Genomic DNA, 13,214 nt, shown 5'->3' with positions numbered 1-13,214 from the left:
TCAATCACAAGTCCCTGTCACCTCTACTTCCAACAACCAATTCTCTGAAGCTTCCTTGCTAAAGGTGGAATCTGGCTTTCTCTTTTACCTGACTTACCACAACTGGTTAGGCTAGCTGGTTAGCCTAAATCCACTTACATGATTTCTTGTTTTCTGTCTCTCTGGGAAATGCATGAACACTATAGCAAAAATCTCTCAAAAAATTTAAAAAAAAAAAGGAAGAAGAAAGAATGAACCTGTCATGTAATTTCTGTTAAAGACTTTAAAATAAAATTTTAAAGTCGGACAAGTCCACTTGTATGATCTGGTATCTAGATCCCATCTTTGGGCTCATTTCTCACTACTTTTTAAAATATGTCACACTTTGCTCTCTTCTTTGAAAGTGTCAAGTACCTTCCAAATGCAGGACCTTAGCACAAGCTGTTTACTCAATCTGCAGTCACTCCCCCCCCCCTTCTTGCCCTTCAATTCCTTCTCATCCTTTAGGTCTCAGATTACATGTCACTTCAGAAAACCACCATCACATCCCTACCACATGCTAACTAAATATACCTGATACACATCCTCACAGCACTCTCAACTTTGTTTCCACGGCACCCACAACAATTGTAAATATCAGGTTGTCTGAAAAGTCGTGACATATTTTTCTGCTTTTCTAAGCCAAAAATGTGCCATGACTTTCCTGACAATCTAACATATCCTCTAGGTGATTACTTAATAATCTTTTCCTAAATTATATTCCCCATAAGAACTGGGCAAGGCTTGTGCCTTATTCACCAATACATACCCCTAGCACCCCAGCCAACAGCAGAGGTTAAGAATAGATCCAATGAATTAATCAAGTCCAAAGTCCTCCAATGTAAGGTTTTGAGGCCTCTCTGCACAAATAACTCCTCCCTAGTTATAAAGCATCAATAGTAGCTCATTTCCTGATTTACAACACTTGATGGAACTTGTAAAGCATACAGAAATCTTCATTTTTAAGCCCTAGTAAGAACCTCGACCCTCCTGAAAACTAAGTACTGAGATGCTCCCAGGTTATCAACTGTGTAATCAAGCCTATGGTCACTCAGGCTTGATACTTAGGGCATTTATGAAGACCCTTCTTCACTACCTCCATAAATGTCACTGTCATTAAGTCTCATTAAATTTACCTCTACATCACTTCTGGAATCATCTCTTCTGCTTACTTATTTTATCATTATTATTATTTTTTTTATGTCAGAGAGCATGGGCACAAACACAAGAGAAAGAAAGCATCCTCCAATGGGATCTAATCATACTGCAATCCTTTTTCTTCAATCCTCCATCCTCAGGATCCTGGATGCTCGTAGGTGTGGTGTGTTTTTCAAGCCACCAGAGATGGAAGTCGACTGCTGTGTGAAATCCGGCTTCCTATGTATAGCATTCAACAGCTACAAGTACAAGACCGAGCAGCCCAACTATTTCACTTTACTTATCTATCTTCTCTGTGTATGTGCCTTCTACCTGTACCAAACTACTCAGCAAGCCACTACACCAAAAGAAAACTGGCTAGTCAAAATCACAGCCACCTTTCATGGCTCACTTTTAATATCCTTTCTTTCTTCTCCAATCAAATTAATCAAGAGTGAATCTCTTCCTGTTTAATTTTTTATCACCCAGCATTTCCCTTGTACTACTATGTGCTGGGAAGTATACATTCCTCTTTTTATTTTCTTATCCTCCATCAAATATAAACTCCGATACTTACTTCATTTATCTATGGCTTTTACAGTTGCCCATTTGACAAGTATTTATTATATGACCACATTAACACTAACTTAAAAGAGTACTGTCAACTTCAGAGTGAAAACAGTCAAAAAACAGCAGAAAACATTTGTAACAACTAGATCTGCAACAAATAGGTAAACTCCAATTCCTCTTGCCTAACTTCCTTCAAAAATCCCACAAGCACTAAGAGTAATTTTTTTTTTTGAGAGGTTTTTGCTATAGGGCACGTGCACTTGCCAGAAAGAGACAGAGAGACAGAAAACGAGAAATAATCCCCCAGGGGGATGGCCATGCTGCAATCCCTTCCCCTCCATTCTCCTCTCGGAATCTTGGGCACGCATGCACACGCGCCCGGCATGAGTTTAAGCCACCAGGTCCGGGATTCAAACCACAGTCGACTACATGGGAACTCAGTGACATAGCCATTATGCTAACTGCTGGTCCCGCACTAAGAGTAATTTTCACTACCTACATTTCTTTTTACTAAAAGAGGACAGTGAGGCGATTGGAAAAAATACACATACAAGTTTCTATTTCTGCCACCAGATGTCATATACAGGTTAGAAGGCAAAGCAAGATATTAAATCAAAGATGCTCTCAGCAAGCAAATGTTTACTCACTCTGAAGTAAATTCTGTAAAAACACAATGGATTTGATTTACTCCCATAACAATTCCTGTTGTATTCTATAGACTAAGAAATACAATAATTGCTTAGTGGCCTATGACAACTAAGTAAGCCAAAGAACTAAGACACTGGAAGAATCAAAGTTCAAGGTCACTAGAAACCTGTTCTGTTTCAGGTTATACTAGAAAAAATTACTTAATAGGACTTTTCCTCAACTTATCCAAAAAGCAAAAAATGATGACAAGAACAGCTCCACTCATATTGAAGATAAGGGTATAGATGTAAAAATAAAAGAAAAATATATCATAATAGCCAAACTCCGATACTTACTTCATTTATCTATGGCTTTTACAGTTGCCCATTTGACAAGTATTTATTATATGACCACATTAACACTAACTTAAAAGAGTACTGTCAACTTCAGAGTGAAAACAGTCAAAAAACAGCAGAAAACATTTGTAACAACTAGATCTGCAACAAATAGGTAAACTCCAATTCCTCTTGCCTAACTTCCTTCAAAAATCCCACAAGCACTAAGAGTAATTTTTTTTTTTGAGAGGTTTTTGCTATAGGGCACGTGCACTTGCCAGAAAGAGACAGAGAGACAGAAAACGAGAAATAATCCCCCAGGGGGATGGCCATGCTGCAATCCCTTCCCCTCCATTCTCCTCTCGGAATCTTGGGCACGCATGCACACGCGCCCGGCATGAGTTTAAGCCACCAGGTCCGGGATTCAAACCACAGTCGACTACATGGGAACTCAGTGACATAGCCATTATGCTAACTGCTGGTCCCGCACTAAGAGTAATTTTCACTACCTACATTTCTTTTTACTAAAAGAGGACAGTGAGGCGATTGGAAAAAATACACATACAAGTTTCTATTTCTGCCACCAGATGTCATATACAGGTTAGAAGGCAAAGCAAGATATTAAATCAAAGATGCTCTCAGCAAGCAAATGTTTACTCACTCTGAAGTAAATTCTGTAAAAACACAATGGATTTGATTTACTCCCATAACAATTCCTGTTGTATTCTATAGACTAAGAAATACAATAATTGCTTAGTGGCCTATGACAACTAAGTAAGCCAAAGAACTAAGACACTGGAAGAATCAAAGTTCAAGGTCACTAGAAACCTGTTCTGTTTCAGGTTATACTAGAAAAAATTACTTAATAGGACTTTTCCTCAACTTATCCAAAAAGCAAAAAATGATGACAAGAACAGCTCCACTCATATTGAAGATAAGGGTATAGATGTAAAAATAAAAGAAAAATATATCATAATAGCCTTGATCTGATTGGCACAGACTACATGCATAGTTCAGAAAACCAAACTGACTGCTATAGAGATGCACAATGATTAAATGTAAATAAGAAATAAAAAAAATAAAGTTTAAAATCTGAAGAAAAAAGATAAAGGTATAGTAGTCACACTTCAAAGTAGTTTTGATTGTTTACAATCAGCTAGTTTAATTCTCTCTTTTAAATTAGGTGATTACTTCTGTAGGTAGATTAAAGCAGAAGAGTTTAGCAGAGACGATAGCTGAGGTCTCCTGCCTCTCCCAACCCATCATTCTATGAGAAGAAACAGGAGAATGACAAGACGATTTGATTGCCACTTCCACATCATCTGTATAAACTTAATTAAATGGTTAAACAAAAAAATTTTTTAAATTAACTAAAAATGCAAACCAAAAAAAAAATACAAAAAGATTTTTTTCATAATATTTTTCAGAGAGATTTTTGCCATAGGGCACGTGTGATCGCTAGAGAGACAGACACAGAGAGACAGAAAGCAAATCACCTCCCAGAGGGAACGACCACACTGCAATCCCTTCTCCTCCTGTCTCCTCTTGGGATTTTGGGCACACATGCACACTCGCCCAGCATGAATTTTAAGCCCCCACGTCCAGGACTCGAACTACAGTCAACCATGTGGGAGTCCAGCGATGTAACCATTATGCCACCTGCTTGTCCCAAACAAGAAAATATTTTAAAAAGAAAATAAACACAAGTAGCAGTCTGCATGTGGAAGTGAGAAAGCACCCCCACAGGGAAGATGGTCACCCCACAATCCCTTCTCTTCCATTCTCCGCTGATGCTCATGTGTCCTGCGATTTGGATCCTGCATTGTGGATTAGGAACTCAACTGCTCAATTTACCACTTGGGATCCAGCTACCAAAACCACCATGCTCATACCAGCTTGCTAAAAAGCAAAACCTACAAACACACTAGTAATTTTGTTTTTGTTGTTGAGAGAGAGATTTTTGCTATAGGGTGTTTGCACCTGCCAAAGACAAAAAAGCAAGAAGATTACCCCCCAGGGGGAAGGCCCCGCCACAATCCCTTCTCCCTTCTCATCTCGGGATTTGGGCACAGATGCGCACACGATCCCAGAGTTTTAAGCCACCAGGTCTAGGACTTGAACCATGGTCTACTACATGGGAGGCCGGTGATGTAATCATTATGCCATCTGCTAGTCTCTACACTAGTAATTATTACACTACAAGGTCTTCATTGAACCCAAGAGAGTGAAACTTCCCAAGAGAAGTAAAGGAAATTCACCACAATCAAGACCATCCAGCACTTAAGCAAAGGCTTTACTGTCACTTAACTAACCATATATAGTTTATTTTCACTTAACCTTGATCTGGAACAACTTAGGGAGTTACTAGACAAATAAAACACAGGTCAGCGTAAATTAAACCAGAAATAAAACAAAAAAAGAAAATTAAATGTAGTTGGAAATAAGGCTTTTTAAAAGGTACAACATAGTATCTATAAGCTTAGCTCAAACTTGCAAAAGCTGAAAGGGAAACAGATACTCAGTGAACACAAATTATGGTAACCAGGCAATAAAACAGACTAAAAGCTTAGGGAAAAAAAAAAAAGCACAATTATCCTTGCCTGTACATCTTTCTCTCTGAGGTCCTTTAGCTAGATTCCACATGGTGGACTGGTTGAGTCCTGGACCCAGTGCAGTAAAAAAGCATGCAGAATCCATGAGTGTGCATACATGCCCAAAATCTAAGGAGAATGGAGAAGGGACTGCAACATGGCCATACCCCTGGGGGAGGATACTTTCTATCGATCTCCCTCCCTCTCCTTGGCAAGTACAAGCATCCTATAAGCAAACACACACACACACACCCATACAATGTACTACAAAGAACATCCTCAACAGTATTTCAGTATTTACAATATGTTTATAGGATTATTTTTATACTGACCCTCAATAGCAGAAAATAGTACTATAGAAACTTACAAGCACAAGGCACTTAAAATGAAAAACAAATTTAGCAAAATGAAGAATGAGTTCAGGGAACCAGCAGTTAGCGTAATGGCTATGTCGCTGGACTCCCACGTAGTCGACCGCGGTTCATGTCCTGGACCCGGAGGCTTAAAAAAACTCATGCCGGGTGCGTGTGCGTGCGTGCCCAAGATCCTGAGAGGAGAATGGAGGAGAAGGGATTGCGGCGTGACCATCCCCCCTGGGGGGTGATTTCTCGCTTTCTGTCTCTATGTCTCTCTCTGTCTGCCTGGCGAGCGCACGCGCCCTACAGTGAAAATCTCTCCAAAAAAAAAGAAAAAAGAATGAGTTCAGGAATTTTTAACAAAAATAACAAGGAGGGATACAGGGGGTTCTCAGAGGAAACAAGCAGACAGAATATTAAAAAACTAAAATGAAGGAGAGCAAGCACACGCTCAACAGATATATAATAGGCAAAAAAGAAACGCTTTTATCTCTACTTTTACAATCAAGTTAAACATTTGTACTGGCCCTATAGTACAACAGCTAAGCACCATGCAGAGAAAATTAAATTCCTGGGCCTGTCAGCAGTATGATGGCTAAGGCAGCTGAATCCCATGTGGCCAACTATGTGGCTCAAGTCCCAGCAGCTTAAACATGCTGGACACGTGTGCATGCATACTCAAAATCCTGAGAGGAGAATGGAGAAGGGACTGCAGCATGGTCATGGTGGGGAGGGGGCACTTTCCCCCTGTCTCAGAGCACAGACTCTCTAGCAAACCAAAAAAAAAGGAAAACATGATTTGGATCCCACATGGCTGATCAGAGTTCAAGTTTCAACCCCAGCAGCTTAGACACTGGATGTGCACACATATCCAGAATCCTGATGAGATGAATTGGAGGAAAAACAATTGTAGAGTGACCAGGCCCCACTGAGGGGTGCTTTGCCCCTCCTCCTCCTCTCTCCTTCCTTCTCCCCTAACCTCTAGTGTACACATACACATACGTGGCATAATAAAAGAGAAAAAATAGAAAAAGCAAAAAGGTATTGATTGAAAATATACAGTTTCCAGAACCAGCAGATGGAGTAATGGCTATGGTGCTGGACTCCCATGTAGCCAACCACAGTTCAAGACCCGGACCCAGTGACTTAAAGTCTTGCAGGGCACATGGTACATGCGTACCCAAGATCCTAAGAGGAGAATAGAGGAAAAGGGATTGCGGCGTGACCATCCCCTCTAGGTGGTGATTTTTCACTTTCTCTCTGTCTGTCTCTCTGGCGAGTACACACACCCTATAGCAAAAATCTCTCCAAAAGAAAAAAAAAAAAAGAAAATATGCAACTTCCTTCTCAGTCTCATCATTTAGATGTTTAAATTCCTGTACCTTAAACAGTGACTGAACAATGATGTAAATCACCCTAACATTGTGCTGCATTTTTCAAAGGAACGTTTTTATGTCCACTATACCAAAACAAGAAAATATTAAAAGTTTAAAAAGTTTTTCTGGAAGAATTTAAAACAAAAAGGTGTAAGAGTTAAACCAAACATAAAATGAGGTAACCAAAAGTATTAACACAAAAAAAGGGGGTGAAAGCCATTCTCTAACACATCTAACTTAACAATACATGGTTTAGAGTCAAGTATAATACACTGACAAATCTGTAATAGCAAAAAACTCAGCAATGTACAAAAATCAATCATGGTGTCACTGCTAGCATGTGCTAAGGATTTAAAATAAAACATTGTTTTCCCTCTTGAAGGTAGGGGAGAAAAACAAAATTGATTTCTTGGTGGAAGTCCTTGTAATTTTTTAAGAACCATCCACTTGTAATTTAAACCATTGTTTAAAACCAACTCATTCCAACTCCAATTTAGTCTCCTCTACTAAATATTTTCATCATGGCTATCTACAGACTAAATTTAATCCATTGCCTCTAGTAAAGAAGTACAATATAGGCCCTCTACTAGGAGAATGTGGAAATTCACCAACTGGGTCAAGTTCCTGAAAAATTATCTAACCCCTTAATCTAAAAGGCACAATCATTAAAGCAATGCCCCCACTCTCATTGTCTAGCTAATTGCTGAAAACCTTTAAAATACTTACAAGGTCAAGAAACACCTGTAGTAATGAAATACCTCAAGAAATCAATCCAGTGGTCTTGCATAGTAACTTACTTAATGCTTTATTGGTGGTTTTAATATAAATACAATTATAATGTACAAAAAATATTTATCTGACAGTACTTTCAGTACCCAAGTTTTCATTTCTTTAATATAATCTGAGATGGGACCAGCAGGTGCTATAGTGGTTAAGGTGCTGGACACTCCCACATAACCGACCTTGGTTCGAGTCCCAGACCTGGTGGCTTGCTTTCTCACTTTCCTTCTCTCTCTCTTGCTCTCTCTCACTCTGTCTCTCTCTGGTCAAATAAATATAATAAATAAATGAATAAATAAAAATTAAATAATTCCTTAAAAATATATATGTAATCTGAGGCAAGGAAATTCAACATTTTTTGTTTTTAAGGAGAGGTTTCTACTAGAGGCATGAGTCCTTGCCAGACAGACAGAGACAAAGAGACAGAGAATGAGAAATCACCTCCCAGGGAGGATGGTCAATTCCTGGGGGCCTCAATCCCTTCTCCTCTACTCTCCAAGTTTCAAGCCTCCAGGTCCAGGCCTCAAATTGTGGTTGGTCATGTGGGTATCACCAACGTAACCATTAAGCCATTTGCTGGTCCTAGAAATTCAACTTTTTGAAGCATTATTTAGTTCACTTACTTGAAATATTAAACCCCAAATTTTCCTAAAATGATCCCTGCCTATCCTGATACTTCATATCCTTCCAAACAATAAACCATTCGTTATGTAAAAAGAATGCTCAGCACAAAGTAATGAATGAACAGACTTTTTTGAAGTCACTAGCTCACCCTCTGGAATAAAAAAATTCTCTCTGGAGCCAGCAGGTGGCATAGTGGTTAAAGGTGTTTGATTCCCACAAGGCTACCATGGTTCGAGTCCCAGCCCTGGTGGCTGGCTTTCTCACTTTCCCTTTCTCTTTCTGGCCAAATTAAAAAATAATAACAACAAACCAAATTAAATAAATAATTCTTAAACAAAAAAGTTCTCTTAAGTATTTAGAGTTCATAGTTTTGGAAACAACCATAATAAAATTTAAAATGCTTCTAATGCAATGTATTGAAAATAAAAAGCTTATAGGTGGGACCAGCAGGTGGTGTAGTTAGTGGTTAAGGCACTGGAATCCCACATGGTCAACCACAGTTCAAGTCACAGACCTGGCAGCCGACTTTCTCACTTTCCCCTTCTCTTCTGCTCTCTGGTCAAATTAAAAAATAATAATAAAAAATATTTAAAAAAAAAAAAAACTTTGTAGACTTAAGAAAAAAGGTTAAACAGACTCAGGGTCAGTGGTGGCATGGTGGTTAAAGCACTGAACTCCCACATGGCTGACCACAGTTCAAGTCCCAGACCTGGAAGCTTGCCATCCCACTTTCTCACTCATTCTCTCTCTCGGGTAAGTTCATATGCCCTACCGCAAATTTAAAAAATAAGCAATTATGTTTAAAAAGCCTATAGACTCTAGATGTTTTTTCTTAAATACACAAGATAAATACAGGCCATGAAAAATGTTTCACTACATACAGTATTACATCTTTAAGCACAAAATATTTAACATTAACCAAGATATTTTTAAAGCAGTGATTTATGCAACAAAGTCCTAGAGGGATAATACCACAAACACTGGCAAGCTGATTTAAACTACTAGTTCATTTAAAGATAGTTATGCTACAAAAGTAGCAAGCCTCTGAAACATACTTGCTTTAAATGTGAATACAGAAGTGGACTCCAGAAAATGAACTAACAAATGAAAAGGGAAGTCTAAAAGAAATTCACAAGAATTAACCAGACTTTTTCCCTCAAAATAAGAACAAGGTTTCATTTCAGATACACAATGTTATCCATGTGGTTAATATAAACAAACTGAGAAACAAGGAAATTTACTGCTTAAAAACGTAGTTATCTATCTTAGTAACTACTCTCCAGTGAAAATATTAAATTACCTTTTTACTACAGGCAAGGAAAAACCAATTCTTCCAACATATCCCATGTCGGCCTTCTCTAGAAATGCTTAGATCTCTATGGAAAGAGGAAATGAAGGCTAGTGGCATGGTGGTTAAGGCGGCTGGATCCCACATAGCCAACTATGTGGTTCAAGTCCCAGACCCAGTGACTTGAGATACATGCCATGCACAACTGCACGTGTGCCCAAAGTCCCAAGATGAGAATGAAGAAAGGACTGCGGGGAATGTTTTCTCACTTTCTCTCTCTCTGTCCATCTCTCCAGCAGTGTACACGCCCTAGAGCAATTTTTTTAAAAAAGGATATGAAAGAGGATTTACCAGTCAACTATCCTTCCCTTCTTTTCCAACTTCTCATGTTTCCCCTCTCTAAAGTCTATCACTTATAAATGCATTAATGTAGACTATTTTATCTTTATTATCACAAAACATTTCCTTATCTAGTACATGAATGCAGGATTGGAGAAGAACAAGAGTTTCTGGCTCCATCATGCCAATTTGAGGTGGCACCCATAAAAAGCTTATGTAGAAAATTTTTCAAACTGATTAAGAAAAACAAGAATTTATCTCAAATATGTCAATCCATTTAAACTTAGCTGAGAGAAAATAAAATACAAATCTGATAAAGATCTGCTCTTTTAGAAAGAGAATGAAGTCACTAAAGTGGATTGGACTTAGATGCAACACACAAAACAATCCTGAAGCATTCTCTGTCAGTCCTTAAAATGTAAGAAAATCACCAAGTATTAAAATTGAGGACTGGGTAGGCTCTCTGCTGAAAAGTCAACTGAAAATAACATAAATCCCATCAGAATCACTTAAGTCAACTGAACATCTGTCCTCACTTACTCAACAAAACCTGAAGTCAAGCCATTCAAGTTTACCAAAACGTTCTATACAAAGTTCCAAAAGAAATCTAATTATTCACTTTGAAAAAAGTACTGGTACAATTTTGCAAATAGGATGTTTCCCCCTTTTTCCTTAAAAAACAAGACTTCCCCCCCAAAAAAGGCGCATCTTTTTAAGTACAAAAGGTATCAGAAATGTCTTTCATTTTTTTCACAAGTATATGCACGAATCTACTTAAAATTTTCAAAATGTAAATGGAACCTAAGCACCTATTCACAAGAACCCCATGTTCTCCATAAGATGATTCACTAAGTCTTCCTTCCTTGTCCCGACACTTCCTCAAGAACGACTTTATGCATGGGTTCTACTCACAGGGGTACATGGCGCTGCTCAGGATCAGCTCTGGTCAGTTCTTCCTCTTCAATATCAGACTCTCCTCCTGAACTACTGTCAGTGACATCTGAATCAAATGCCTGTTCACTGCACCTCACGTTGGCTATGCCACTAGCTGTAAATCTCTCCAACTCTTCTGAAATAGAATCGCTTTTCAGGAAGTTGCTAAGTCCCTCTGAAGTGGTGGTCTCACTGGCAGCTTTTCTCAAGGCAGCTTCAGCCTTTCGAGTCAGCATCAACTGGCTCCGGGGTCTCAAGGATTCCAAGTTTGGCAGTTTGCTCAAAGTTTTCTCCAAAAATCCACCCAGCTGATGCTGTATATGCCTCTCCACCTGCTTGGCTTGCACAACCTGTAAGCGCTTCTGTAACCTGCGGGCACGACTCTCAATATCAGCCTGCCGCCGTAGTAAAGCTGTTATCCTTGTGTCAGAATCTAAAGCACTGAAGAGAATGGAAGACAGGGAAGACTTTTTACCCTCCAACTTGACAACCCCCAAGTTAGAGCTGGAGTCTGTACCAGATGATAACCTACTGCTTCCTTGAAGTGCCGGTTGTTCCATGGAATTGACAGAAGATTTGTTTGCAGTGCTATTATTGCTATATATAGTTGTGTGTTCTACATCAAGGCTTCTATGTGGAAGAGTGCAATTGGTCATACCCCCCTTTAAGTCCCCAGATTCAGATCCCTCCACTTCATTCCCCTGAAGAGCAGATGAAGTGAGAGCTCGTTTTCCCCCATTGAGGGAAGTGGAATTGTCATGATCAGAATGTGTTGAACTTTTAGTCAATTTCTTAGCCAACCCATTTACAGGAGCTTGTGGCAGAGCTGTCTGACCACTTGTATTCATGGTTCTAAGATTTTCTAAGGAAAACTCCAAAACTGGCTGTCTCCCCAACAGCTCAGCTCGGAGTTCATAGGACTGAGATAAGAGAGGATGAGATTTAAGGACTGTCTGCTTGCTGAAAACCCCTTGCAATTTCAAAGATTCCTTTGAGGGAACGGATGTTACATCAGAGCAGAGATAAGATGCCACCAGTGGTTGCAGCTTTCCCAAGTCTTCCTTGGTGGGATTATTTCGGAAATCGAGACTGGGATCCTCTGCAGCAATGGCTTTTCTTTTGGTTCCGTTGGCAGCAATGAGGATGTTGGCGTTGCCGTTATTTTCGGCACTGCCAGGGGACAAGGTAGAGGACGGGGGAGCCAGTTTGAACCGGATGTGATGTGCTTCAGCTGCTGCGTCAGTGAGAGCGGGCGCCATCGCAGCCATTCAGCACAGAGAGACAGGAAGTCCAGCCTCTCCTGGTGCTGAGGCCAGCTCCACGGCCCCTTACCGCCTCCCCAGAGAACAGACTAGAAGAGAAAAAAAAGAAAAGGAAATTATAAGTCAGAATACATTCCAAAACCACAGATATATTTTTAATACAAGCACTACTTGGAGCTGTTGTCCAAACTGACCAGAAAGCAAACACTACAGAGCCTTCTGGAGACTATAGTATCTTTCATGGGGAGGTGAAAGGGACCAGTACAATTCCTGCAGAAGAAAAATAATTCTACCCTATTTTCTTGTCATTTGTTATCACTGATTGGAAGTTGCCAAGACAGAAGTTCCATCCTGAGAATCATAAATTGTTAAAGGTAAATCACCTGCATTTAAAGGAGGGGGAGGTCCCTTTAGCTTCTTGAACCAAATATAACAAACAAAACATCTATAATCCAACAACAACAACAAAAAAATCCCTGTACTCCCACACCAAACACACACACACACGCACACACACACACACAACAAAATCAAAACTATTTGCCATAGGTCTGTGCATTTTTTCTGAACAAAGAATTCAATTTTTCTTCTCTGCAAGTAGAGACTATACTGCAAGGCTCACTATACAACACCCATAATACCAATTTGCTTCATCCATTTTCTTTCCTTTCAGATTAGACAGCTCATCATCATCTCTGTTGGCTCCTTTCTCTCAGCCTAAGATTTACTTTAGTATACCCTGTCCTCAGTACAGCTTTCTCCCTCTCCAGCTATCTGGAGAGCATATGTGCCCTTTGAAAGTTTAAAAGAAAGGAAAAAATTTCCCCTCTCTGTTCTTCAAGTCTCCAAAACTCCAAACTTGCTTTCTTCTTCTAACATACTTACTTGTTTCATTATCTTGGGTAATGGCACAGTTTTATTTAGTAACCAAAATAGGGAAAAAACAACAACAACAAAATTTCAATCATTTCTCTCTTC

General features: G+C 39.4%; 1 protein-coding gene across 1 annotated transcript in view; it reads right to left on the bottom strand.

Moving 5' to 3' along the window:
• The window catches only part of KANSL1 (KAT8 regulatory NSL complex subunit 1), a 203,598-nt gene that overhangs the window by 169,291 nt on the left and 21,093 nt on the right, over positions 1-13,214 (bottom strand). Inside the window, exon 2 of the mRNA XM_014591831.2 lies at positions 10,954-12,325. Within this exon, the coding sequence (XP_014447317.1) occupies positions 10,954-12,242 (1,289 nt within the window). The 5' untranslated portion in view covers positions 12,243-12,325. The remainder of the gene's footprint in view (positions 1-10,953; positions 12,326-13,214) is intronic.

The sequence above is a fragment of the Tupaia chinensis genome, unplaced genomic scaffold, assembly GCF_000334495.1.
Source record: "Tupaia chinensis unplaced genomic scaffold, TupChi_1.0 Scaffold000624_1, whole genome shotgun sequence".
Classification (NCBI taxonomy): Eukaryota; Metazoa; Chordata; class Mammalia; order Scandentia; family Tupaiidae; genus Tupaia; species Tupaia belangeri.
Note: the sequence above shows the minus strand (reverse complement) of the source record. Positions and strands in the feature narration are given on the sequence as shown.